At 43.2% G+C, this 27,298-nt stretch overlaps 7 protein-coding genes across 8 annotated transcripts; 3 read left to right on the plus strand and 4 right to left on the minus strand.

Annotated features, from left to right (window-relative positions):
• Positions 1 to 11: 11 nt before the first annotated feature.
• Positions 12 to 1,618, plus strand: LOC127763515 (uncharacterized). Its single transcript, XM_052288243.1, has one exon. It carries the CDS (start codon positions 16 to 18, stop codon positions 1,219 to 1,221), a length of 1,206 nt encoding a protein of 401 aa, XP_052144203.1. The 5' UTR covers positions 12 to 15; the 3' UTR covers positions 1,222 to 1,618.
• Positions 1,619 to 4,414, minus strand: LOC127763514 (PAP-specific phosphatase HAL2-like). The gene is made up of 3 exons (XM_052288242.1): positions 3,798 to 4,414; positions 2,500 to 3,184; positions 1,619 to 2,197 (listed from the first exon to the last, which is right to left on the minus strand). Exons 1-3 carry the CDS (start codon positions 4,198 to 4,200, stop codon positions 1,894 to 1,896), a joined length of 1,392 nt encoding a protein of 463 aa, XP_052144202.1. The 5' UTR covers positions 4,201 to 4,414; the 3' UTR covers positions 1,619 to 1,893.
• Positions 4,415 to 6,280: 1,866 nt separating this feature from the next.
• Positions 6,281 to 8,541, plus strand: LOC127764372 (uncharacterized). The gene is made up of 6 exons (XM_052289250.1): positions 6,281 to 6,622; positions 7,061 to 7,240; positions 7,322 to 7,403; positions 7,503 to 7,610; positions 7,795 to 7,953; positions 8,137 to 8,541. Exons 1-6 carry the CDS (start codon positions 6,362 to 6,364, stop codon positions 8,331 to 8,333), a joined length of 987 nt encoding a protein of 328 aa, XP_052145210.1. The 5' UTR covers positions 6,281 to 6,361; the 3' UTR covers positions 8,334 to 8,541.
• A 298-nt stretch (positions 8,542 to 8,839) lies between these two features.
• On the minus strand, positions 8,840 to 10,859 carry LOC127764373 (uncharacterized). Its single transcript, XM_052289251.1, has 4 exons — positions 10,628 to 10,859; positions 9,598 to 9,709; positions 9,464 to 9,514; positions 8,840 to 9,275 (listed from the first exon to the last, which is right to left on the minus strand). Exons 1-4 carry the CDS (start codon positions 10,819 to 10,821, stop codon positions 9,192 to 9,194), a joined length of 441 nt encoding a protein of 146 aa, XP_052145211.1. The 5' UTR covers positions 10,822 to 10,859; the 3' UTR covers positions 8,840 to 9,191.
• A 384-nt stretch (positions 10,860 to 11,243) lies between these two features.
• Positions 11,244 to 17,192, minus strand: LOC127763508 (uncharacterized). 2 transcript variants are annotated; one of them, XM_052288235.1, is made up of 17 exons: positions 16,675 to 17,192; positions 16,344 to 16,583; positions 16,085 to 16,251; positions 15,813 to 15,993; positions 15,673 to 15,725; positions 15,390 to 15,533; positions 15,134 to 15,238; positions 14,538 to 14,663; positions 14,252 to 14,449; positions 13,775 to 13,881; positions 13,454 to 13,616; positions 13,177 to 13,242; positions 12,990 to 13,083; positions 12,737 to 12,849; positions 12,393 to 12,463; positions 12,050 to 12,239; positions 11,244 to 11,925 (listed from the first exon to the last, which is right to left on the minus strand). In XM_052288235.1, the coding sequence occupies exons 1-17, from the start codon at positions 17,081 to 17,083 to the stop codon at positions 11,479 to 11,481; spliced, it is 2,874 nt and encodes a 957-aa protein (XP_052144195.1). In that variant the 5' UTR covers positions 17,084 to 17,192; the 3' UTR covers positions 11,244 to 11,478. The 2 variants fall into 2 exon arrangements, with proteins under 2 accessions (XP_052144195.1, XP_052144194.1); XM_052288234.1 differs by having other exon boundaries at positions 12,050 to 12,251.
• Positions 17,193 to 17,540: 348 nt separating this feature from the next.
• Positions 17,541 to 20,897, minus strand: LOC127762975 (mRNA-decapping enzyme subunit 2). The gene is made up of 8 exons (XM_052287520.1): positions 20,759 to 20,897; positions 20,485 to 20,636; positions 20,255 to 20,382; positions 19,808 to 19,906; positions 19,192 to 19,344; positions 18,504 to 18,607; positions 18,270 to 18,337; positions 17,541 to 17,896 (listed from the first exon to the last, which is right to left on the minus strand). The coding sequence occupies exons 1-8, from the start codon at positions 20,842 to 20,844 to the stop codon at positions 17,715 to 17,717; spliced, it is 972 nt and encodes a 323-aa protein (XP_052143480.1). The 5' UTR covers positions 20,845 to 20,897; the 3' UTR covers positions 17,541 to 17,714.
• A 170-nt stretch (positions 20,898 to 21,067) lies between these two features.
• Positions 21,068 to 26,899, plus strand: LOC127762976 (uncharacterized). Its single transcript, XM_052287521.1, has 3 exons — positions 21,068 to 21,280; positions 21,679 to 22,075; positions 26,281 to 26,899. The coding sequence occupies exons 1-3, from the start codon at positions 21,142 to 21,144 to the stop codon at positions 26,558 to 26,560; spliced, it is 816 nt and encodes a 271-aa protein (XP_052143481.1). The 5' UTR covers positions 21,068 to 21,141; the 3' UTR covers positions 26,561 to 26,899.
• The last annotated feature ends 399 nt before the right edge of the window (positions 26,900 to 27,298 follow it).

The following is a 27,298-nucleotide window of genomic DNA, read 5'->3' on the forward strand; positions in this document are numbered from 1 at the left end:
CCTTGGTGAGAATCCATGGGGTCACTTGATGGCGACGCTGCCACCTCGCCGTCCTTCTCCAGCACTGGGAGCAGCGGCGACGGCAACGGCGGCGGCGGCGGCGGCGGTAGGGTCGGGATATACGCGTGCTTCGCGCTTGGCGGGTCGAACAGCCTCGAGTGCTACGAGCCCGGGGCCAACACGTGGCGCCGCGTGGGCGAGCTCCCCGGCGTCCCCGACGGCCACGTGCTGAAGGGCTTCGCCGTCGTCGCGCTCGGCGACTTCGTCTACGTCATCGGCGGCCGGCTGTGCCGGAGGGAGCGCGGCGGCGGCGGCGAGTACCGCGACACCGACGTCGACGTGCGCGGCGACGTGGTCCGGTACGACGCGCGCCGCGGGGAGTGGGGGCGGTGCGCGCCGCTCCTCGTCCCGCGCTTCGACTTCGCGTGCGCGCCGTGCGGCGGGAAGATCTGCGTCGCCGGCGGGCAGCGCTCGCTGTCCGGCGCCCGTGGCACGGCGGCGGCGGAGGTGTTCGACGCCGACAAGGGCGGGTGGTCGCGGCTCCCCGACATGAGCACGCGGCGGTACAAGTGCGTCGGGGTGACGTGGCACGGCCGCTTCCACGTCGTGGGGGGGTTCGCGGAGAGCACGTCGTCGTCGTCGCCGGCCGCCGCCGCCGCCGACGAGGCGGCGGCGCCGCCGCCGGGGAGGGCCACCGCGCTGCTGCTGCTGCTGCCGCAGTCGTCGGCGCTGGAGCGGAGCTCGGCGGAGGTGTTCGACTGCGCGAGGGGCGTGTGGGAGATCATCCCGGGGATGTGGCAGCTCGACGTGCCGCCGAACCAGATCGTGGCGGTGGCCGGCCGGCTGCTCAGCTCCGGCGACTGCCTCAACAGCTGGAAGGGCCACGTCGAGGTGTACGACGGCGAGCTCAACATCTGGAGCATCATGGACCACTCGGCGATGCCGGACACGCCGCTGCTCGCCGCCCTCCCGCCGTCGGCGCAGCGGCGGTACCACACCATGGCCGTCGTCGGCAATCAGCTCTATTTCCTCGCCGGCTACCAGGTGGCGGCGGGCGGCGACGGCGGCTTCAGGACCGTCTCCCTGGTGCACAGCTTCGACACCAGTGCAAACCCCGGGCTGATGCCGCCATGGAGAAGCTTCCAGCCCACCATGGATCAGGATGGCGTGGAAGACGGCAGCAAGGAATTGTTCAGCCAGTGCTGCTCCGTGCAGCTCTAGTTGCAGAATTACACTACACAAGACCAAAGTCTACACAGTATAATGTATCATAGTTTTGATCACAGCACCATACTCTGTATCTCATCTGAATGTGTGTGACCCATAAAGATGGTCTCATCTTTGCTGAAAAATGGATCAGTGTAATTGATTGCAAGTATCTGAAATATGGGAAATGAAATCATAGAAAAGAAGGCATAATATAGGGGTAAAGCGTGGCAGAGAATACATCATGTAATCATCATTCAATCAGTTAATCAAAGGTTTAGTTATTTCAGGTGCCAACAAGTTGCAGATGAGTAACTTAATCAAGTTGTGACCTTCAGGAGCTTACGCCGACAACTTCACATGCAGAAACGGCGAGAAAAGATACAAGAACTAACTGAATCAGCTAATAATATGCCAATCTCGTCTCACAACTTGCTTATTGAACAACAGGATATACCGTATTACGTGCTGCAGTATTACCTTTCGTGTTCGTAAATCGAACTGAAATGAACACATACTAATTCTGCAACCTAGAAATAGCTGATTTTCCCGTAGGAGACTATCAGAGAATAAGATGGCTGAACAGATTTCAACCAGAGGGCACAACAGCAATTCTTTGTAAAACTCACCTTTGCATTCTATGACCGACATTGGTCCAACCAACTGTAATCATCCGTACTATTTGCATTACAGTGTTGATGAGTTCCAGCTTGCATCGACAGCACCCACAATTCTGTGATGAAGCAATGGTCCGGAACAGGCTATTATGCCTCTATCCAAGCCCTCTAAGAAAACACCCCTGGAGAAGTCGAGTGGGCGGCCCCCAGCATCTGTGATCACTCCGCCAGCTTCTCGAATGATAACCACCCCAGCGGCATGATCCCATATCTTCTCCTTGTATCCAGCTCTAGCGAATTTCATGAATATTTCTACATCCCCTCGTGCTATTGCGGCATATTTCACCATGCTGTACACACGCAAGGGTTGCTTCCTGGAATCCAAGCAAAACATATAAATATAACAGTACGATAAATCCAAAACTTGCAAATTACATGCTACAATAGATGGAAACGGACAACTGTCAAATGAAGGTGCCATTTAATTTTATACTGATGCAGAACCAGCATCCTATTCAGGAAACAGTTTCAAAAGAAGTATACTATTCGGGAAAGATCAGGCAATGGTTTGCAGATATGGCATGTAAATGTATAGAGTAGTTTTGGCTGTAGTTACACAATATTAGCATCCATAAAGGTTATGCATACCGCGCAGACATTAAACTCAAGAACTGACCTTAAGCCTACACTATGAGCAAGTCCAGCAGTGAAGGAATGACTTGTATTAGCTTTCTCAACGGGTTCACAGAATGTTGCTGAGATTGGATCACTAACAGTTGATACTCGGACCTCTCTTGAATTACGCCAATCAAGCTTGCCAAAGTCATGAACTAATGGTTGCATCCAAGCTTGGCCACATCCTCGGTGAGCATACATCACACAACCCTTATGCCAGGATCCTGATGTGGGAGGAGAAACCTTAGACATCAACCTGTAATATCGTTGGTGGTAGTTGAGCCACTCCTTCTTCATTGGATAATTTGGGCACCCAAGAACTCCCAATACAACTTCCCCATCTTCAATTAGCGCGAGAGCAACAGCGTATTGATCCCCACGTACAAACCCAAGCGTGCCATCCACAGGATCAAGCACCCAAAACCTTCCTTTTGGACCTCCGATAGAGCTGCACCTCCTAATAGCTTGAAGAATATCATGAGCTTTGAACTCTTTCTCTGGGGACCTCAGCCCATACTTTGGAGCTTCAATCAGGCAACCATTGACAGCAGCAACGACAGATTCAAGCAAAGCTGCACCATCGCTACTAGATAGCGTCTCATCATCTTCTTCGGCTACTATAGATATGTTTTCATCTTGAAAGCAATCCGAGAGTAGCCAGCTTACTATCGCTTGGACGCCCCAATCTGGAATAACGTTTGAAGGAAAGATTACTACTGGTAACCAATTACCACAAAAGCATAAATTTATTGCATCCAAAAGATACCAACCACAAAGTCACAATTCTTGATGGCATTTAACACAAAGATCTTCTTAAATTTGTGGGCCAAATAACATCGCATCAGATCAGGTTTGATTTGACATATGACCATGTGGTATTATGAGCTATCTGGTATCTGGTATGTTGGCAACATGGAGCATGAGCTACCCACTACCATTGTACTCATACTGAACCTGGTAGTGGACCATTATTATTTAGTAGTGTTCTAACAGGCCAACAAGTCAAGTGCAAGTATTCAATTCTCTTCCTTAGGAAATCACAGAACATAAGAGTATAAGACCACTACGCACACAGTCGCTCAATTTCAAAGTCAACAACAATAACTAATTAAGCAACCATTCCATTTAGGAATTCGGACTGAATTAAGAACAATGAATCAGTATCAATCTGAATATTCTAATATGATGGAGCTCCAGTTTGACTAATCTCTCGCTATGGATTTTGGGGGCATACTAAATTGCGGCGACGAACTGACCAGTGCTACGAGCTCGCTCAGGAGTGAAGGCAACAAGACCAACCTGCGACGGTGACGGGGGAGCGGTCGATCTTGGAGTGGACGCTGCCGGAGGCGGAGGCGGAGGCGGGGAGGAGGAGCGAGCTCTGCACGCGCTGGCAGAGGGTGCAGGCGGCCTGCACGACGCGCACCGCGACCTCCATCTCCCTAGCGTAGTCCCTCCCGCCCCCGCCGATGCCGCGGCAATCCCACAGCCAGTCGTGCTCCGCGGTCCCGACCCGGGGTGACCCGCCCGCCGCGAGGTGGGACGGCGCCGCCGCCGCCGAGGGCGCGGGCGTGGACGACGGGGCGCTGCAGCGACGGCGGACGACCGGCGCCCCTCGGCGGGGGCGGCGCCCGTCCCAGTCCGACGGCGACGGCGGCGCGGCCGCCGCCCAGGTGGGGAGGCGGAGGCCGCTGCATCCCATGGCGGTGAAGCCCGAAGCCCTCGTCGTCGTCGGCGGCGGCGGCGGCGGCGATGGATTGGTGGATGAATCGATCCGGTGGTTGCGAGATGCTCCTCCTCTTCTGCTGCTTCTTCTTCGTGTTCCACTTTTTTGGTTAGCCGGCAACGGTGGCGAAGGAGAGCGCGCGTGCGGGTGAAGCCCCCGCACCGTGGGAATCCATCTCAATCTGGAAAGCTTTCTTTGCAACACTTCTCATTTCTAGTGCGCACGTTATTCCTTATTTTTCCGTGCACATGTTTTTTAAATTTTTAAATGATATATTTTTTTTAAAAAAATATTTCTTAAAAAGATATATTAAATTTACCTTAAATATATCTTTTTCTGATATTTAATTAATTATGGATTAGTGATCATTTCGTTTTACGTACAAAATTTCCGTCTCATCTATAAAGAACACAGTCTTTTTCACTTTCATTTCTTTTCTTTTCTTTCGCCTTGCTGAGTTGCTATCGCCCATTAGTAGTACTAGTACTATGTCCCACACGAGCATGACATGATTTGCCGCCACTCAACTGATATTTTTGTCATGGTTACTGGTTGATTCTCTTCCAACTGTATAGTACTTCTGATGCCTTAAATAACGCGTAGCTTAACAAAGAAGATAAAAACAATTCTTCTGCAATACCAAACAAAACAAGATGAGGTATAGTAACTAGTCATACTAAAAGCAAAACAAGATTAGGTATAGTAGTTCGTTACACTAAAATACAATTAAAATTGACAACCTCATAAATATGCATGGAATATCATTAAGTAGCCATCAATCCATGTGTTGCACGAGTTTGTAACTTTATATCATCACTAGAGAATTATCCAGTCTTTTTTTTCTTTTTTTGGGATGTTTGCACGGAGTACAAGCAAAATTTGATGATTTAACACTCTATTCGTTGCCACTCGAGACGATGACTGAATATGTTAGTTGTTGTACATATTGGTTACATCATGCAAATCTTTAATTTGAAATTAAAATAAAAAGTTAAAACTAAATTGAGAGCATAGGATGTATAGACTTCGTATTCATAATTCTAACATTAAAATTATTAAAATAATAAAATACAACTAATAAGTCCATAGTTTTTATAAATTGCATTATTATTGACACACAAACTTTAAACTACTATTTACGGTAGGTCATATCAACCTGATGTATGAACATTTTTCTGGTGAATGTAAGAGTTAATTAGGGCAGATACAAAGACAATTAATAAACAGACTTTTAAGTTGCTGACATATAAGAGAAATGAAAAAAAAAAAGAGAGAAATATACTTGTTAAATGTGACAATGGTCGTCGACTCTAGGCGTTTATAGAGGAAAACTTTAGTATATATGGATAGAGAAAAAAAAAGAAAGACATGTGGTAGAAAAAAAATTGTGCATTAATTAGTAGAGTCATTTGTCCTCTCAAATGTTGTAAGAGAATAGCATTTTAATGGAAGTCTATATCAGGCCATACCTCAGAAGGTATCCATTTTAGTACAAGTATGATCCACCAAATTAATGATTATATCTTTTTAATTAATGTGAGAGTATTCTCCAAATGTTCAATTACACAGATATATAGACTTTCTATTCTCCAGTCAATACCAACTCGCCCCGAATCGATTCATTTTCAAAATATATAGACAATGTAGCAAACAACGTTTATACCGTATTACTCCCTCCTTTTCATTCATATTATTTATTATTTAGTTGTTTGACTTTTTTCATAGTTAAACTTTTTAAAGTATAATTAAATTTATATAAAAATATAGTAGTATTTTCAACACAAAACAAACAAATTATCAAAATATATTCAATGTTAGATTCAATAAAACTATTTTAATATGTTGGTAATATTTTTCTATAAACTTGATCAATCAAAACAAAGTTTGAATGAAAAAAAGTTAAACGGCTTAAAATATGAAACGGAAGGAGTAGCACTTAGGAAGTACTTGTCTTTTTTTAGAAGGCCGGACCAGATTTCAGCTATCTGGGCCAGTTTTACTCAACCAGGCCCAAGGCCCATCTCAATATCCAGTCGACGAGTCAGCAGCAGAGACGCAGAGTGTCAGCGCGTGCGTGGACTCATCGAGAGGAGCAAAGCAAAGCGAGCAGCTGAGCCCCGACGAGGTGGGGGGAGAGATGAGGGCGGTGGTGATCGCGCGCGCCGGCGGGCCGGAGGTGCTGGAGGAGCGGGACGTCGGGGAAGGCCTCCCGCCGCCGGGGGAAGGCGAGGTGCTCGTCGGGGTGTCCGCCGCCGGCGTCAACCGCGCCGACACCGTCCAGCGCCAGGGCCGGTACCCCGCGCCGCCCGGCGCGTCCCCTTACCCGGGCCTCGAGTGCTCCGGCACCATCCTCGCCCTCGGCCCCAACGTCCCCTCCCGCTGGGCCGTCGGTGACCAGGTGAATCGGTGATTGCCGCCGCCGCCACTGCCGTTTGGATTAGGACGTTAGGTTAGGGGGTGTTTAGATCTAGGGTTTAAAGCTTTTAGCGTATTACATCAGATATTATATAGGGTGTCGCATGAGGTGTTCAGTCACTAATAAAAAAATTAATTACAAAATCCGTCGCATTAATAAAAAAATAATTACAGAATCCGTCGGTAGACTGCGAGACGAATTTATTAAGCCTAATGAATCCATCATTAGCAAATGTTTACGGTAGTACCACATTGTCAAATCATGGAGAAATTAGGCTCAAAAGATTTGTCTCGTAAATTAGTCGCAATCTGTGAAATTAGTTATTCTTTTAGCATATATTTAATACTTCATGCAGATGTTTAAAACGCGTTTTATGTGATAGGATGTAAAATTTTGGGAGATTTGTTGTTCCCCTTGCAGGTGTGCGCGCTGCTCAGCGGCGGCGGGTATGCGGAGAAGGTGGTGGTGCCGGCGGGGCAGCTGCTCCCGGTGCCGGAGGGGGTGTCTCTGACGGACGCCGCCGGCTTGCCCGAGGTGGCCTGCACCGTCTGGTCGACCGTCTTCATGACCAGCCACCTCTCCCCCAGCGAATCGTTCCTCGTAAGATAACTTCTCTCCTTTTCAATCCCCCATTGACTCCATGATTCATTCCTGAGCACGGTGCATCCTTGGTGTTTGCAGATCCATGGTGGATCGAGTGGAATTGGTACATTTGCTATACAGATTGCAAAGCACCTTGGAATTAAGGTTTTTGTTACTGCAGGTTTGTTTATAGTAGAACAAGAATAGATACAGTAGGGAGTATATAATAGGATGTTGCAGAGATCGCTCAAGTAAATGCTGTTACACTATGTGTTTGTAGGTAGTGAGGAAAAACTAGCTGCCTGCAAAGGTTTGGGTGCCGATGTATGCATAAACTACAAAACTGAAGATTTCGTTGCACGTGTCAAAGAAGAAACAAATGGAAAGGGTATATCGCACGCGTTCACCATTTTTGTGTGTTCATGTTCATATCATTTTCCCCAGCCAATTGGTACTTATATGCAGATGGATTTCTTATAACGGCATTTCTCCATGGAACTGTCTATAATGTTTGATACCTGCCAAGTTTGCATATGCTTTAGTGACTCTTGACATGGAAGTATATTTACCAGGTGTTGATGTCATTCTGGACAACATCGGTGGATTGTATCTTCAGCGTAACCTGAACAGCTTAGCTGTTGATGGTAGACTTTTCATCATTGGTTTCCAAGGAGGCGCTGTAACTGAAGTGAACCTGCAACCCATGCTTGCTCGACGATTGACCATACAAGGTAACGTTGATCTATAGGCAACAATGTCCCTCATACTAGATTTTTGTGTTTCTAGTTTTGTTATTTACGATCTTATACCACTGCTGGTTGTTGCCTTACTGAGAATCACAATTATGTGATTGGATGATACCTAAACGATATCGCTGATTTTAGCATGTGCGGAAATGGTATGATTCTGTGCAGCTGCTGGACTACGCAACAGAAGCCTTGATAATAAAGCTCTGATTGTCAGTGAGGTGGAGAAAAATGTATGGCCTGCCGTTGTGCAAGGCAAGGTGAAACCAGTAATATACAAGACGTTTCCTCTGTCAGAAGCTGCTGAAGCTCACAAGTTGATGGAAGAAAGTTCCCACATTGGCAAGATACTATTGATTCCATGAATGTGTTGGTATCTTGTTTGTGCTCTCACTATCGTTGCCACTTTAAACACTGTATATTTGGTTTGTCCTTTGATCTTGCATGTTGACAAGAGTGGACGTACTATGTCAGAAAATTATGTGTCACAATACATGAAGAAAGTTATGTACTCATGCTCTCTCAACCAACGGATCATTTGGATATAAATGCGATTGCTTGGTTTGGAGTCCCTGGCATTGGTGTTATTCATGATGATGCCACTAGAGTAGATTTTTAAAAGGCATGATTAGCACCAAATGATGATGCATGATGTTTATATAATGCAAGTACTTTTTTTTTTGGGATGGATCTATATTGCTACTTCAAGAAATTTGAATATATGTATGCACAACTTGATGTCATGATGGTGCAGCTAGTAGATGTTTAAGAAGCATGATTAGCATCAAATGATGATGCATGATGTTTTCATAATGTTACTTCAGACATTTGAATATATTACTGCACCACTTGATGTCAACGCATGGCCAAATGTGGGCACGGACCAAACAAGAAAGGAACTGGATATGGCCATTAAGACAACGTATATTTACAAATACCAAACAGCCTTGTAAGGGCCAGTCAAGGATAACTTATAACTGAATACACCACTCAAATGAACCAAAAATCTTCTATTTGCACTGGTAGTTTGCTAGTCAGGAGCAACCACTTCAAAATGGCATGTGTAAAACTCACTAACAATCGCAAGCAAAGTAATATTCTTGCTACAGTAGCTATTTCTCCTACTTCATACTTCACCACTCTACTAGGCCTCCCGCTAGTTCATATGTCAAATTTTAAGGAAGATGAATGCTAAACTACAAAAGAAGTATGTAGTAATGTCACTATTCTTGTGTAAGGTTCGATGTAACAGTGCAATTGCATTGCTGTTTCATGATCTGAATCTGCCTCTTCAACACCTCATTATCCTGCAGTTGTGAAAACGAGCATCTCAAAAGAGTTGAAAAAAAATGAGCATAAGCATGGTAACACCTAAGAGAGTGAAATATATGGAGAAACCAGGAGAAAGCGCTCAATATTACTGAGGAAGCATAGAGCTAATATTATGTTAGGGTGTTACAACGAGAAGCATCAAAGTTTGCCCCCAAAAGGTTACCTTTTTCAATAGGCTAAATCTCTTAGTTGAAGCAGAGAGTGAGGCCTTAGCCTGTAAACAAGATTCTCAAATGAGCACTGCAGAAGGAAACTGAGGAAAGCTGTGTACAAGTACATAATATAAATAGACCAGACCTTTAAAAGTTCATCTTGCATCTGTTTGTTTTTCGCAAACTCTGTGTCATATTTCATTCTCCATTCAGCAGATTCATCCATTGCTTCTAGGTTGGCACGCTCAAATTGCCTCCTGCAAAAGATTGATGCAGAAAAAAAAAGTGCAATTGAAACTATCAGTCAGCCTCGAACAAATTGGACAGGCATGGGTTGATATTTCACAGCCCAACCGTTTTGCTTATGTTTATGCTAATAACATTTTGAATTTTAAAACTCAATTTTGTGGGTTTTCTATCATAGTTTATTTACAAAAGAACAACTAAAGACACGTATATAAAAGTTTTATCCATAAATTATTTTTTGGGTTACTAATAAGCTGTATAGATTTTAAGTAAAAAAAAGTCGTAAGCATAAGCATAAGCGAAAAGATGGGGCTGTCAAGCTACCAATGTGGAAGGAGAATGAGGACCGGGTAACAGCTTAACCTATGCCAGCCAGGAGTATTTTGGCAAGAACACATTTCAGTCAAAAAGGGCAGAGACATATTGACACTTGACAGGAAACAAAAATAGAAGACAAAAGCCTCCAGAAACTTCCCCTTGATAAACCTACGAGCAATGGCAGTTTCGCACTTTTTAGTTATCAAAGCATCTAGGGTGAATGGTTAATTGCAGATAGACAATAACAGTAAAAAAAACCATTCTACGTTAGGAACTCCTTTTTGTCTCTGCGTTACCACTAAGCAGGGACAAGCCATTTCAGGAGCTGATCTCATCCCTATCATGGAAGATAAGAATGCAATTCACAGGGCCGTGACAATGATGCCACAAGGTCTAAATGACTAAATCGAAGGTTTAGCCAGTGCCAAACGCCCACCAAGCACCAATTTCCCCTGTCAATTCGTATTTCAAAAGCAAGGCGTCCATGAATTCCCAGCCACGGATCCATTTCACCAAACAACAACAGGTTTCCTCCGTTTTTTAGCTCGACCGAGAGATCCTTATGTCCAATTCGCAAGAGTAAAATGAAGAGGAGAGGAAGGAGGACGAACCGGAGCTCCTCGCGGTCGTCGACGGTGAAGGAGGGGTCGGTGGACTGGCGCGCCCAGATGCGGAAGTAGACGGCGGTGCCCATCAGCAGCGCCACCGCGAACGCCACCATCAGCGCCCGCCTCTCCTGCTTCCGCCCCGCCCCTCCCCATCCTCCTCCCCCTCCTCCTCCTCCTCCTCCTCTTCCCCCCACCATCCCCCTCCGCTTCCTCCTCCCTCCCGCCCTGGATCACACGGACACACACACACAGCTCCACCTGCTCTCTCTGTCAGGTCAGGTCACAAGGCGCATCAGCTGCTGCTGTCTCGTCGACCGGTACACGACGCTCGCACGGCCCATTTATCGGCCCAATTGGCTAAGGCCCAGTTTCTACGGTTACTTTCTCTACCGAACTATTATAAACTGTGTGTGCGCGCGCGCGTTTTAAAAAAAATTCCACATACAAGTTTTTTTTTAAAAACAAATAAATATATGGGTTTTAAATTTATATTATTTAATACTTAACTAATCATGTGTTAATTAGACTTTTCGCTTTGTGTGCAAATGTTTAGCCTGTACACGATCTCAGCCTTCAGTCGTTACGAGTTAGTAAGCTTTTTCGCTCCTTTGCGACACGATGACAAGAATTTTACAGTACTTTCACAAAAATCAGTTTAATTCCCACAAAATTCCCTTTTCAAAGGAAGCCTGTAATAGTAGAAGACAAATTTACGGAGAACTAGCCATGGAGAACTCTGATCGAGCTACTGTCAGCTACAGGATGGCTGATTCTGCTCCTGAAAACGTTTATATACAGCTACGGGATACCCAGTAAAAAAGTTACTTCATGCACCAAGGCATAGTTGCTGCTCTTCATATGCTCTGAATCTGAACTAGCCGCGGCGGAGGCACAGGCGGTGGTAATGTAGACAGAAATTCCTCCGACAAGACGACGATGAAACGGTGAACGCCAATTGCAGCGGAGACCACCGAGATAGCAAACATGTTCCAGCTCACTCTGACCATCAGGATGGGGTCCTCTCTTATGTCCCTGACGAACTTGGTGAATATCACCTTCAGCCTGCGATCTCTTACTGCTGTCTGGAATGTCACCAAGGCTGGTGCTTCTTTGGACAGCCCCAGGTCTTCATCGTTCTTTCCTGCTGTCACGCGTGGGTGAGGCTCGAGCTGTCCGGCTCGTTTAAAACCAGTTGCCTTCACCATCCACTGGAAGATGACATCGGCAAGTACCCGACTTAAGAGCACCCGGTAAATCGATGCATCTTTGGAGATCAGGTCACGAGCAAGTGACTTCGCGTTCTGTGCAACAGGAAGTATGGTGAGCTCAGTTGATTTCTAGTTTAGTGTGTTTTATGCGTTCAGAAATCCAGCCAAAAGGGCCAGTCGATTCACGTAAAGAGGGGAAACAAGGAAAAGTACATACCGCTGTCATTACAAGTCTCCTTATCACAATGCTCTCCTTCGATAGTAAAAGCCGCAAGCACAGATTTGCAGTATGTAGTGCTCTTTCTGGTGTAGCACGGTTAAGATGGAGTGAAGAAGATGCATCACTGATCTCTACAAGTTTTGCAACATCCAAACCCTTCCTCTCAGGCAAAACGCCAGTATTATACCTGAAGTTACCCCTTCACATACGAAAACATCATCAGATGCATCTTGTGAAAACTAAGCAAGTAAGCATCATAGTAGAAGAAATTCTGTTCATACAGTTTAGTGAAAAAAACATGATGTTTACACACAATTCTGCTCAGAACTAGAGAACTGACCTTGCTGTTGCTAATTTTAGAAATACTGTAATCTTGTTCCACTGAAACTCTTTCCTTTTGTTGAAAATAGCCTGTGTATTAATAATTGGTGTCAGAACTCTATTATCATCGATGCCATTTCCCTTGGGTGTTTGACGTTTGATATCGTGAACTAACAAAACTCAGAATTTCAAATTTTATTGCAGGATTTCTGTACATCTCGTACAAACGAAAATGGGTGAGTTGACTGTTTCAAAGAGCACATATTGTCCAGGTTGCACAAAATATAAGAAAAGTGAATCAATTAATTAAATCAACTTAACATATATACTATACAGGTAACAAATGAGGTAAAATAATAATACCTGATGCAAGAGTCTCCTTGTTGCAACTGAATTATCCGATAGAAGCTTCCGCACAACATATGGATATGCTGCTTGAAATGTTTTAAAAGTTCCATCTGCTGCAATGGCCAGCCCTACAGATTACACAAAAGGGGACGCTGGTAAGCCTCCAAAAAAAAACACATGCTCAAATATGTACAAGTCAGTAACAAAAAAGCAACACATACTTATAATTGAGCTAGTTCAGTACTGAATTTCATCTAAACAAACTAACCTTCCAAAGAGGCAAGTGACCTCAGGACGAGCGTGTAGTACGGCGGCATACGGAAGTGGTATTTAAATGCCACAGACCATATTTTTCCAAGCACCTAAAGGATGTTTTTAACAGTTCAGGAAGATGCCGATAAAGAGAGAGACATGCTGCAGTTTATAACTGAACTTAAAGAGGGAAAGCTACACACCCTGCTAAACTTGATATCTGGAATTCCATCTTCAAAGGTCACCTCACCCAACGCATCCTCCAAGTCCTACCAATCAACAAACATTAAAAATAATAATGGAATAACAAACTAAATAACACTACAAGCTCCCTTTCCAGATTTGTAAAACTAGGATGTGTCCCATCCATCCAAAATCCCTTATATTTTGGGACGGAGGGAGTATGAGATAAGAACCTTTGTTTTTTTCCATCTTGTAATAACCATAAATAAATAAATATTCTGCATTCTGATGAATTACCATTGTCACTCGGCGTAGATTAGTTCTTGGTGGAACAACATCCATTGCAGTCAAATCATAAACAAGAGAAGCCCAATCTCCATTTACTATGTGAACGATACTTGCAAGCATAGCATGCTGATGTTTCTTCTCCATCATACAAAGCAAACCAAAATCAAGAAACCTAACATAATTAGGAAGGTGTTACTATTGCTCAAAGGGAGAGTGACAGAGGAAAACCATTACAAAAACATCAGACCCACTGTATAACATGATTCTGCTGATTATAGTAAGAAGACATTTTCTTATAGAGCGTACATAAAAAGATAAATTAACACTAACCCGACACGACCTTCAGGTGTATAACGCAAATTCCCAGGATGAGGATCAGCATGCAACAAACCAGTCTCGAGGAGCTGCACTAATGATGCTTCGACACCTTTGTTGACCTTATCATCATAGTAATTAACAAGATGTTAAAACATTTTGTCCAGAGGGGAAAAATGTTTATTGAAATGTAGTAATTGTTGTTATAATGTTTATATTTCTACCACAGCAGAGAGAAAAGAACATCAATATTGAAGTGATAGATATTTATAAAATTAAGCTGCGTGTTTCTGAAACAAACACAATATTGCAAAGAACCATGTAAACTGCAGTTTCTAACTGACAAAAAAGCCCTATTCACTGAGCACAACTTCAATTCCAAATATTTGCTACCCGGGAGCACTGATTGTTGTGGATTAATTTATTTATGGTGCTCATCTTTTTTCAAATGAAGCAGATAATTTAGAAATAACTTGTGACGAACATAAATACCAGGTCAAGAAGACGGGCTGTTGCTTCGATCTTCTGCTTCTCTGACGATTCAGCAATTTCTGATGAAATTCCTTTAGATAAGGAAAGCAAATCTGTGGGATTTTCACCAGATACCCACTCCATTGTCAAAACTCTTCTCCTCGTAAGTTGCTTGAGAACCTTTGGAACCAGCATAAATGAATATCTGGAATGATATTCCTACAGAAGTACAAATTATGAGATAAAACACCAAAACAGGAATAGGCATATGTTAGTAAAGTATAGGTAGGAGACAAGACCAAAGCACCAGGAATTTGGTAGCATTAGCAGCTTCAATATTGTAGTCCAACTCGCCAACAAAACCTTTACCCAACTCATCAGCATAGAGGGCAATGTTGCTTTTTCTCTTTGCTACCTTCCTCACAAAAGAAAGCTGAAACATATATGGTAGAAAAGACATCAAGTTGCTAGGACTATAGTGGAAAAATGCTGCAATGCTATAATTTTGTAAGCAAAATAAAGAAATAAAATGAAGTGCAAGAACATTTAATCTAAATACAGATAAACTTAAATGAGACAAGGTCCATCTGTATTGAAAGAAAGTACTGTACAATGTTTCTTGTGTCAGCACAGGTTATCATAGTCACATTAACACTCTTAATTAAACACAAAATCAGGGAAACGGTAAAGCTTGTTTAGGGACAACAAAATAGAAGGCATCAGGTATTATGCTCATGCTGAGGATCAGAAGATGAACTTTCTTTTTTGTCAAACAGTAGGCAAAGAACCTATGGTGTATATATCTTCTATGAACAAGATGTGGGCATTAGCACTTGGCAGAATTAAAAACACTCAAAAACAGATGAGCTTATATATTTAATGGAGATATAGTTGCATACGTACCCCAAGCCGTAGAATATAAATGTCCCTCAATACTGAAGGAAGAAGGTTAGGCCGTTGAACCTTTATGGCCACAAGAGCACCATCAACTGTACGTCCCTGATAAACCTAAAGTACAACAAACAAGAGTACACTGAGCATAACAGAAAAATTGAAAGAGATAGTACAGAAAAATATAATAAGGCTTAATCAGAAACTACAAAGCTCCTGTCTCTAATATTTAAAAAAGAACGGGAAAAGTTTTGCAAGATATGATTACCTGTCCAAAGGAAGCTGCAGCAACAGGCTCATCAGAAATGTAACTGAAAATGTGTGATACAGGGAGCTCAAATTCTCCCTCAATAATCTTCATTGCATCTTTTCTCGGGAAGGGAGGAACCTTTTCATGTAACTCGGCGAGTGCCTATGATTGGGGTGTGCGCCAGTTAATTTTGAGAAAGACTATGGAGATTGTTTAATGATCAACAAAACACTTCTGAAGATGATGAAGCAATTAAAGAAATGCAGAAATGTTATTGTATCCTGCAGTAATTTTACCTAACCTCAGAAATCTCCGAGCCTGTGATATCAGGCCTTGTTGAGAGGGACTGTCCAACTGCACACAGAAGACAAGCAAGTCAACATTAATCCGAACCGAGTGGCCACTACCATGGCTTAAAGCTATCGAACCTGAAAACCTGACCTTTAACAAAAGTAGGCCCAAGATCTAGAAATGTCTCTTTGAGAAGCTGGCCAACCATGTATTGTGAAGCATTGAAACCTTTGCTTCCGGTGCTATTACCGCTGTAGGTGGCATCTGTGATCAAGTTTGTTCTTTTAGAAATTTGCATCTTTACTGCAGCCGAGACAAATGCGAAGATTATCTACAGATACAGAAGCATGGCACACTGAACTATTAGATTTATCAGTTGAAGCTTAGTAAGAGCAAAGATGAACAGTAATTACAGCTTTTACCTGAATGGTGCGAAATGCGAGAATATGAGGACGCGAGGTGAAGTAACGGGACAGTATCTCCGGATCGTAATGCTGGGGTAGAGGAGTGGTGAGAATGGCTACATAGTAGTTGATGTACAACTTGAGAGCTTCGATATCAGCCATCATCAGCTCCATACAAGACAGCCCTAGCAAAAATCATAAAACAAGTTAATAATGCAATCGATGAAACTTAAATGATTAAGCAACAGCTAATTGGGCACTGCTTGGTGTAAGCAACCTGGAGGGTACGATGGGGGAGGGAAGGCCGGAGGTTGAAGTGTCTGATTCTGCTGCTCTTGTTGCTGCTGCTTCTTCTGCTGCTGCTGCTGCTGTTGCTGGAGTTTTGGTTTAGGAGTTTGCTGATGCTGAGGTTGCCGCTTGCCTTTGAGAAATTGCTGCTCGATTGCATGCTTCGAGTAGCCGATATACAGCTTCAGGGCTTCGAAATCAGCAGTCATAAGATCCAGGCATGATAATCCTACCAATTGGGAGAATCCCCATCAGCAACAGGAACAATGCGTGCGCAACGGAGCCCAATCGAGATGCTTCTCTGCCGCGCGGCGACAAACCTGGCTGGTAGGAGGGAGGTGGGAAGGATGGGGCTTGGCTAGCCGCCGCCGCTTCCTCTTGCTGCTGCTGCTGCTCCGGAGGTTTGGGTTTAGGTTTTGGTTGCTTCCGCCGCCGCCGCTGCTTCTTCTTCTCGAGGAAGCGGAGCCAGAAGATGTCGCGGAGGGGGGCGCCGGCTGCCGCCTGGAGGAACTCGCCGTCGCGGCGGAGCACTCCGAGCACCTGGTCCAGCGCCCCTCCTCCTCCTCCTCGGCCACCATTCCCGCCCGGCTGCCGCCGCGGCTGGTGCGGCAATCTCTGCTTGTTCCCGCCCCACCACGACCGCTGCTGCGGCGGCGACCGCTTGTCGTTACCGCCGCCGCCCGTCATGGCGCAGACGGGCAGCACGGCGGGCCGCACGAGCGCCGCCATGGCATCGGCTCGGCTCCAGATTCCAGAAGCTTCTAGCAGCAGCAGGAGAGCGCGCGAGCACTAGCAGCGGTGGTGGTGGTACAGCGAAAGCGTGAAGGAGAAGATGCCTGGCCACACGCTCCGCACACGTCATCGGCGCATCACTCAGTCTCCACAGATAGCAAAAGAACAAAGCCCATTCAGCTTCGCTTGTCGCCAAGGCCCACGGCCCATCACTACAAATGGTTGGATCGGCCCAAACTCCGTACTCAAAAGGCTAGGCCCATCATAATTCTACACATTCGGGCCATGCACAGCCCGCTACATTGTCTAAGGAAGGATGCTTATCAGTTCTCAGTTCTCAACCACAATGTAAGAATAACGGAACAAGATCATGCAAAATGCAGAGGAATTCTTACTCCATTTTGAGCAACATTTCAAACACAAATCTGAATGGACAGAAGAAAAAACATTCATGTGCACGAAATGTAGGGATATTATCACAATGGTAGAAGCATCTGTTGCATTCAGGATTACAGATACAACTAGAAAAGTGAAGAAAAAGCTGAGTTAACAACAGAAGACACGCCCTTGGCTTACATAGTCTATACACATCAAGCATACACACATGGGGTGATGCTTTGTCAGGCTCCTAGGTACGTAGGAAGGAAGCTTCCATGGACTGCAGGATACTCGCTGTGTCGAACCTGAAGTTTCGGAAGCTTTTACCTGGGCGGCTGTCAAGAGTTTGTGGGTCAGATCCTGTTCTAGTAATAACGGGGTTCTCAACAGGCGCCGCTCCAGTTGAGGAATTCTTCGCTTTCCACACAGTACCTGTCAAATGATGTGTGGTACCATAGATGTTATCACAATTATAGAGGCAAACGGTATATGTAGCACCAGAGGTTCACCAATTTTATCACAAATTACATACTAGGAGTACATTGCACCAGGTTCACCAATGGTACTACACACACTATGTACTAAAAGTTGATCATAAGTATAGCCATGAGTTCATGACTATGCCAGGATCAGACCTGCTTTAATTATGTACTAGCTGATATTTTGCTCAGTTGAGAACTACTTCTGCAGATTAACTTAGAAAACAACAAGCGAAACTAGAAGCAGAACTGCTAAAAATAATTGACAAATAATTTAACATTTTTAGGTCCTAACATAAATGGGCAAAGGGAGGATCAGAAGAAACCTCTAGCAGACGTGTCTGATTTCTGATACTGTGGGTGACGATGTGTGGCTATCCAGGCTTTTAGACCCCTGGATGAAGAAGTAAAATGTAAAGGAATTAAACAATGTAGAAACAAATTCACACTCAGGAAATGTGGATGCGGGTTAAATATTTTAGAAGCCATTAAACCAACATGCTCATGATGACTGTCTGCACCAAGAAAAAAAAACTAAACTGGGTTAAAAAGGTACTGACTGCAAAAATGGTGCGACCATATAGAGCTTCATCCCATTCACTCCACGAGATATTGCGTCATCACCAGCAGGAAGGAGTTCATCGATTTTATGCCATGAGATCTCCTGTCAATTTCAGAGGATCACGACTCAGTAATGCCTATTTAACTCTCTTTAACCAAAGAGAGGTTCAAAACTCAAAAGGGTCAATGGATAAACTACAAAGAAAAAAACAATAAATTGTAGTTACAGTAACTACAGTCTTCAAGTAGACACAAGGTAGTAAACACAACCACACAAGACAGCTAGCATTGCAAGTGATTCATACACCAGCATAAAAAGATAAAGTACCTCAGTCAGCAAGCAAAAATATGTGGCTGAACATGTACTAACTTGTCAGTTAAGTAACAATAAAGTGATTACAGAATGCTTCAAATTGAGTCTCTTCTCAACTGAGTTGAAATTTAGCAGATCATTATGGAAAAAAAAAATCTGTAGAACAGCTTGTTAATCGGAAAGGAGCTATTCCTTACTATAAGCTAAGCACACACGAAGGATTATGGCCATTAATCAAACAATCAAAGTCATATTGTATCATTTTGCAATCATGTCACGCAATTCCCCTTTTCGTTTTCAGATAGCGAGTCCAAAATATTCTGAATGTAGTTGAGCAAAAAGAAATATGATAAAAACACTGAACATTTGCGTACACTGATCTCCTTCTTAGTTTGAGGCGCAAAAACAGTATCCCCCTTAACACCAGTTATAATATAAAGGCGGACTCTTTGCTGCCACATTGAAACTTCAATATAATCTTCCAATTTTAAAAGCTTCGAAACATCACACCCAGTTTCCTCTAGAACCTGCATTGTTATGTAAATAAATGTCACTTACATAGACTAGTAATGCAATAAGCAAAGGGAAGTGCAAAACATGGAAACTAGTTCACGAAAGCTAAGACGTGATCACTGCATGTCTTTAAAAAAAATTATGCACAGGACCAGCTGACAATATTTAGCTAACCAATGCTAAGCTTTTTTTGTTCCTTTTTAAACATGAGATAGGCAATGCAATTCATTTTTAGAGAAGAAACAACAAATGGTGTATGCAATGGATTAAAATGCAAACACTAAATGAAAACAGTAAGTGTTGGAGCATGGTAGAATATCTAGAACTTTGATATTTGAATTGTAGAAAAAAGCATCTTGATGATCTAGGGAAATGTAAAACTATTGTTCAGTGACTTATACAAATTTCTATCCTTTATAAGTCTAATTTAATTGATAAAACTGCAAAGAACAACATCGATTCAGCCCAGAAGTTTACTTCTCTAACAGCACATGTATGATCTTCTTCATCTTTACTCCTCTTTCCACGAGGAAAACTCCAGCTGGCGCTAGACTTCCATCCCTTCACAAGCAAGCACTGCACAGAAGGAGAAAAAGTGAATGAAACTTGGGGTGTGAGTATGTGATGACAAAGTGAAAAAGAATGCGCGAATTGAGGTCTACAAGGGTTAAAGATCCAAAGATGTAATTTTTATTTGTGCCTAGTGCATTGCAGTATAGAGCTTGAAACTATACGCATTGAAGCGACTATACAATAAACCATCTACAAGGTATTTGCAGTAACAGACAAAATACCAGAATTACTTTAGCATTGTTTCCAAGCTGCCACACCCACACATTGTGCAACATAAGCAGCTACTCAGCTAAACTTAATCTAGGTAGAAAGTAATATGGTACAAGGTGATCGGGGTAGGGGTGTAGTTACCTTCTCGTAGGTGTCATCGAGGATGATGGCGCCGCAGACAGGGACGCGGAACTTATAGTGAGTGAAATCCTTGTAAATGTCATCAAGGTGCGCGCGGTATGGCCTGAGCGCAGCACAGCTATTGAACACTGCACACATACACCACCACAACAACAATAACGGTGTCAGCGATCAAACCAACGGCGGAAGCGCCACCGATGAATCCAAGGTGGAGTTCGGCGGGAGCTTACTGAGCGTAGTGAAGTCCTTGAAGGAGAGCGACTTGAGGGAGGGGTTGTGCTCGACGGAGTTGTCCTCGTAGAACCAGTGCGCCTGCTCCAGCAAGAACAGGATCCGCTCGAACGACTCCAAATCCTCCTTGGGCACGTTGAGCACGAAGCGGCTGCGATTTTTCCGTTTCCACCGGCGATTCGATTCAGTTTTTTTCCGGGGGGTTTGATCTGAGCAAAAGCCGAGAAGAAACTCGCGAGATGGATGGGATCGAGGGTTTGGGATGGGGGCTACCTGCAGAGATCGTCGAGAAGCTCCTGCGGCGGCAGCTGCCCCCTCGAAGACGACCGGTTGAGCCCCCCGCCGCCCGCCATCGTCATCCACCGCCGCCGCCGCGCCGCCCCCGCTCCCACCCCTCCTCTCTCCCTCTCTCGCTCGCCTCCGGAATCCACTGCCTTGTTAGTTGCTGCACAGTTCACAAGGCGCACTTTAATTTTACGTAAACTCTTTTCGAAGACGGAAAGGTGGGCCGTGGGCTACACCCTACTAAGGCGTAATTTGATTTTACGTAAACGAGTTTGGAAGGCGGAAAGAGTGGGGGCAAACAGTAGTAGATTAAAAATCGGAGGAGAGAGACAGCGAAGGAGCGGAGGAGCCGAGGCGGGGGGAGGGAGGCCATGATGCCGCCGGCGATAAGCTTGGCTCGCTCTCCGACATCGTCCGCCTCCGCTTCTCCTCTCTACCCCGTCCGCCGATCCGCCGCAGTCGCCGTCCGGCACCACCGCTGCCCGTCCTTCGCCGCCAAACCCGCTGCAGGTCTTATCTACCGCTCCAATTTTCTTGGCATTGATAAGTAATTGAGGTTATAATCGTAATCCTCTTTACAATTGGGTAGTATTGGATTATCCGGGGAAGATTAATTTGACAGCACGCAATCGGTTTGGTTCTCCCCAAAGGATGGGAGTGTCGTTTAGCAAATCGACTGAATTAGTATTTGGTGAATACCTTGCTCCAACTGGGGCATTTGGCTTAGAGTGTTGTCATTAGAAAGGGTACCATGCTACCTCAAAATGAATATATCGCGATAATTTGAACTTACTACACTAAACATTCAGTGTTTTATATGTTGGTCTTGTATGAGCTAACTGTAAATTTATCTGGGTTTATTTCACATGGTTGGCATGTGCCCATGAGAATGTCTACTTTGTTTTCAGGAGTTTGCTGTGCCAGCCCGGCGGTTGAATTGTTGCCATCTTTGAGCCCAGACATCCTGGTTCGAGATGCGCGGCTAGAGGATTGCTGGGAAGTAGCTGATACTCATTGCAGCTCTTTCTTTCCAGATTACACTTTTCCACTGGACCTTGTTCTACGTATTGATCGTTACATTGCCCTCCTATCCGGTTTTTCGGTTCCACCTGGCTGCATGAGAACTTGCCTTGTCGCCGTTAACAGTAATTCGCTTAGTAGAAGTATCAGCATTGAATGTGGAGATTTAAGAGATGCTGACTTCCAAGAAAAACACGGTCTCAGTAAGGCCTCCATAGCTGGCATTCTTACAGTAGACACGGTGGCAGACTATCTTCCCAGAAGAGGGCCTCTCAAGCAGAGAAGGTATACCTTTATTTTCTTCAAACACCTTATAAGATTGCTAACACATATACACATATGCAACTGCAAGATATAAATGGTTTGCTTATTCTTTGCACCTTAAATGCATTCACTCACTTTGCCAAAGCCTGTTTACCATATCCATTCTACTTATGGTGTTGTTTCCTTTTTGTCCTGACATTGATGTTCCTTTTTTTTTTTGGTATCCCTCAGCCAAGTAATTGTTCGTCCCATTACATTTGAAGCTTACTTTATTGGCTTGGGAATTTCTAACAGTTCATACCAAGCTACAAAAAATTGATAATTTGTTGTAATGCCTTTCCATCTCTGAAGGATACGTGCTAGTCAATAACAGATTAACACAGGTCATATTAAAAAAACATGCTAGTTAATAACTTAAATTTATTGTGCAATTGGAGCCTTGAAGACTACACTTGACTATGCAATGCCATAAAAACAATAACATATTATTTTATACTAATTGCATAAATGGGGGAACACCTGAGTTCCCATTTTTCAATTCATATACATTTTGCTAAATATGAGGTGCATGCAAAACTCAAATGCCAAATATGTTTTGTCTTAAACTACTTGTGTCTAGAACAGTGATAAATTATGATATGATTCCTTCCCATAAAATGGGGAGAGAGTATTTAAGTATACAAAAGTAATGGTTCCCTTCTCTCATAACAGACAAGTGTTTCTTGCATGATAATAATTACTAAAGGAAAGCGTTTCTCTTTACCATTGGAGTCGGGAATAGAATTTCTGAACTATGCCACTGTTGACAGAAATGTGGCCTGGGAGGTCTGCTTAACTCCAGTGCAGGTCCAAAGCTCGCCTTTGGATGTGTTAGCGTGCCAGTTGATTTGATCCTGTAATCAACAAGAAATAGAAGCAAAGAAGCCGTGGTTAAATCTATAAATGATAGCCAATCGGCTAGATGCCGATGACATATCATTTATCTTTGAGCCGATGTCATCTGTGTATCGATCGGCGGTCATGAATAAGTAAAAAAGAACTAAATCTACTCGATCGGCTGTAGATATTAATGATATATACTCCTTATATCGATGTATACTTAAATCAAGTGATTGGGATAGATCGGTCATCATGCCGAGACAGTATAAATCACTTAGATCGAAATATATATCAATAACAGGACTATATATGTTTATAGCATAGCCGATCAGATAAATCTAGCATGTGTCGGCTAATACTCCGATACTACTCCATACCAGGATATTAAAGCAAGAATAATGTATCAAACAAAGGCCTAACATATTTAGATACAGCAATATCTTGATATAAAGGGCAGATTTAACATATCAATGAGGCATATAGAATAAACATAGTTAAATCAGATACGATCGGCTGAAACTCCGATGCTATTCTAATCGGCAACTAGAAGGCAGGCTAGAGATCGATATTCTAAGCATGACTTAATAGATCAAACTCAACTGATGCAGCATTAAGTATGAAAAGAAGAACGATATCTAGACAATCAAGCCGCTAGAAGTTTCATAGAATGGTAGATATCTCATATAATCTAGATCAACATCAATATTTAACCTAATCGGCTACCCTCTATTAACAGATGTTAACCGATGGCAGGTTAGATGATGATATTGCTAGAGATTATGTAAGACATATGATAACTCGACGAATTACATAAACGGGATTAGAGTATCATAAAGATGGAAGCACTAATCCTAAGAACGCAATCCGTCATAACGAATTGTACCTCTTGTTGAAGATCGAAATCGATGCAGCTCAACCCGAAAGCAAGAACTCGTCGAAACAAAACTAAAGCAAAAAGGGTAGCGATGCGCCGAGATTGTATTGAACGTGTGTTGTTAAATTACATAGGGCTCGGGGTCTATTTATGCCCGAGAATTACAAGATATGCCCATACCGGACACGACTATTATCTCTAACAAACTCTTAAGATACCATAAGTCTTTGCGGCAGACTTTTGCCTATATTTATCTATAAGGAATTTACATAAGATATCCTAATTAATAGATACAATTGCCTTCCCAGGACTCTATCCGTGCGTGGCAATCATCTTGAAGTACATTAACTTGAACCCGATGTCGTGTACAAGTCATATTGTCGGAATCGGCTGTACCGGCTTACTTAGCCCGACTCAGACCTAGCCGATCCTAACCGTAGCCGATCTGGACTCCGGCCGATTCCTGCTCTGTTTCCGAACTCAATCTCCGCTTCCGACTTCGCTTTGATCCAATCTTCTTTCCTGACACCGATGTTACCAAATTTGGTTGTTAACAGCCACCTAAGCCTTGTTGCACTTATATTTCGTTGGAATTTCTGAAATACAGAAAGAACTATTAAATTAAAAAGAGTGAAACTCCACTAGCAGCATGCATAGTAAATCTGCATAGGACCCGGCAACTCAATCGTCATATAAAACCTTTTTGTTGCAACAAAATTCCTATCCGTGGCATCTTAATTTTCTCCCAAGCTTTGCACATAGCAGTATCATCTTTTTGGTTTTCACCATCCTCAGTCTTTTGATCACTGGTGCCAAGATGTAATATAAGTCTTAAGCACAATTGGTTTGAATCAATCAAAACTAAGAAAACTACAATCTTGGGCATAATACATAAAATGTTGTGCTCCATTTTTTCTCCAGGAATGCATAGTTAACTTAATGCTAGGTTTTAATTTATCATGATCTGTACCTCATCGCATTGAATTTTATCATCACATGTTTTTTCTCTATACTGTTTATCCTTTTTGTAACTACCATAGTCCATGTCATTCTCACCTTGTAAGTTTCTAAAGAAAAAAGCTATATATTGTCCTGATGCTTCGACATGAGTTGCTTCAGCTCCCGTTTATGGTTATAACGTGTATGTGCCCCCATACCCTTTTCTGTTTGCTGTCCTTCCTTTTTGTTCTTTGACTAAGATCCAAAGGGAGATACAGTTATCTACAGCTAGACAAACACAACTTCATGCGCACTCTCTTTTCCTGTATTGACTGTCCACCGTGGGCACCATTTGTTGCCTTGGAATTTATTTGGAGATGTCTCTTTCCTTTCCTTGGGTGACTCTCACCTAGCTTTACTTGTACAAGATGAAAGAACTGTGTGAAACAAGAGGGCTCAGCCTACCTACAGAATTTTGAAGAAAATGCAATAAATATCATGAATTTCTTGTTCATTGTTGACTATTTCAAGAAAATATTTGTAAACAGTGAGCAAATTTGAATTTCAACTTGATTGGAATCATAGAGGAAAAACATGTGTTTTATTATATTTTTTGGAGAAATACATTTAAATGCAGTGCAACTTGCCTGGGTTAAAATGAACATCCAGTTCAATCAACGAAGTCTATCATAGTTAGGGATTAAACCGTCTTGTTGAATTAGGATAGAACGCGCATTGTATTTGTGCCACAGCCTTCTTCTTTTTTTCGCCGGGTTGGCCGAAGGAATGGCTGACCAAATTTCATTAATATTGGAAGAAAACAAATTACAAACATACAAGGGTACATCGACAAGAAGTTGTCGAACGTGTTGTGAGGCAAAACCTTACCCCACGAGAAAGGGAAAATAAAAAGCCCTAAGGCTGAAAAACAGTTCTACTTCTCACAATGTGAAAAGAGACCTGCAGACTTCCAGATGATTATTTCCTCTTTGATATCCTCAACCAACTGAGCAGGGTTTTTGTCTCTTTGTTCGAATACTCTTGCGTTTCTTTCCTTCCAAATTAGCCAACAGATCATCATGAAAACACTGCCAAAAAGGCTGCCCTGTGTGGCCTTTAATCTCACCAGATGTGAAATGTCATATACAAGATAACATAAAAGGATATTCTCTGAGTTCGTTTCTTGTGGCAGTTTTCTAATATTTATTGCACTGCATTATAGAGCATGGCACCTCTTATGACATCCATCTCAACACTGCCACAACCTCTTCTAACACCTTATGCGGTCTAAATGAAGCTGCGGCACTGTGGCATGTATGGAATAAGTTGTTTTTGGTTGGATACAAAGTCAACAAAAACATTGGTTGTGCTATTCTTTTGCACTGATGAAATGCTCAGATATGTGAAGCCTTGTTTTCATTTGCCTCACTCTGTATAAACTGTAGAAGATTGTCCATATTTTTGGAGGGTTAATATAACACACGAGCTAGTACTTTGCCGCCTGACATCATCCAGATTTGTTTGAAACATGCAGAACAGGTATTGCATATATAGCAAATGTTGCAGTCCGAAAGGAAGAACGTCGTAAAGGAATCGCTAAAATGCTTGTTGCAGAAGCAGAGGAGCGAGCAAAGAGTTGGGGTTGCCGATCCATGGCATTACATTGTGATGTAAACAACATTGCTGCGCTGCGTCTGTACAAAAATCTAGGATACAAATGCATCCGTGTACCAGAAGATGCTAAGTGGCCAGAACCTAAGATAGCAAAAGGAGTGCGATACAACTTTATGATGAAGCTAGTACCCAAGATGTAGTGTATATGATCAGAACAGAGAAACTGAGACACAGCTTCACACTTGAAGCTATTGCCCAAGATTTGAAGTGTATACGATCAGAGTAGAGCAATTGAAACATGTAGATACTACAGTGATGTGCGAGCTCATTCACTTCACATGTATAGTAGCTGTATAGTGGAGACTGGACAGTACATTGTATGGCATATAATTGCTATGTATTGTTTTGAAGTAGTAACCATGACATCATTCCTTCACTCAGAGCTCCTGAGAAGTAGCCTGAAGAAGGAAACAAACCATACAGCTTCCAACATTATTTTTTGTTGTTCTCAATATATGATGATATCCCCCTTTTTCCCCCTTGGTGGAGCATATTCAGTTATGTTCTGTAACAATCTTATGACTAGTGTACCTGAAGATATCAGATATTCAGAAGGAAGTGCTGTGGTTTCATTGTGCCGGTTCATATTTCCACTGGTCTGTATCATGGATCTGCACTGTAAAGTGGTAAATGTATTTACTGTCATTTTCCTGATGAACTCTTCTAGCTTAATTTGGAGGTTGAAATTTCAGCATGCATTTATGCTCTTATGTTTCCTTATCAACACCTTCATTAATTGCTGATACATCTACAACAACAATGCTTGTATACTAAACAATGGCACCCTGAGACTGTTTGTGTGTTAACAAGAGGGGGTGGTAGTGTGGGCTGTGGCCTTTATGATGTTTGGCACCAACCTGGTTACCCCCTTTTCTGAA

This window comes from Oryza glaberrima, chromosome 2 (genome assembly GCF_000147395.1).
Source record: "Oryza glaberrima chromosome 2, OglaRS2, whole genome shotgun sequence".
Classification (NCBI taxonomy): Eukaryota; Viridiplantae; Streptophyta; class Magnoliopsida; order Poales; family Poaceae; genus Oryza; species Oryza glaberrima.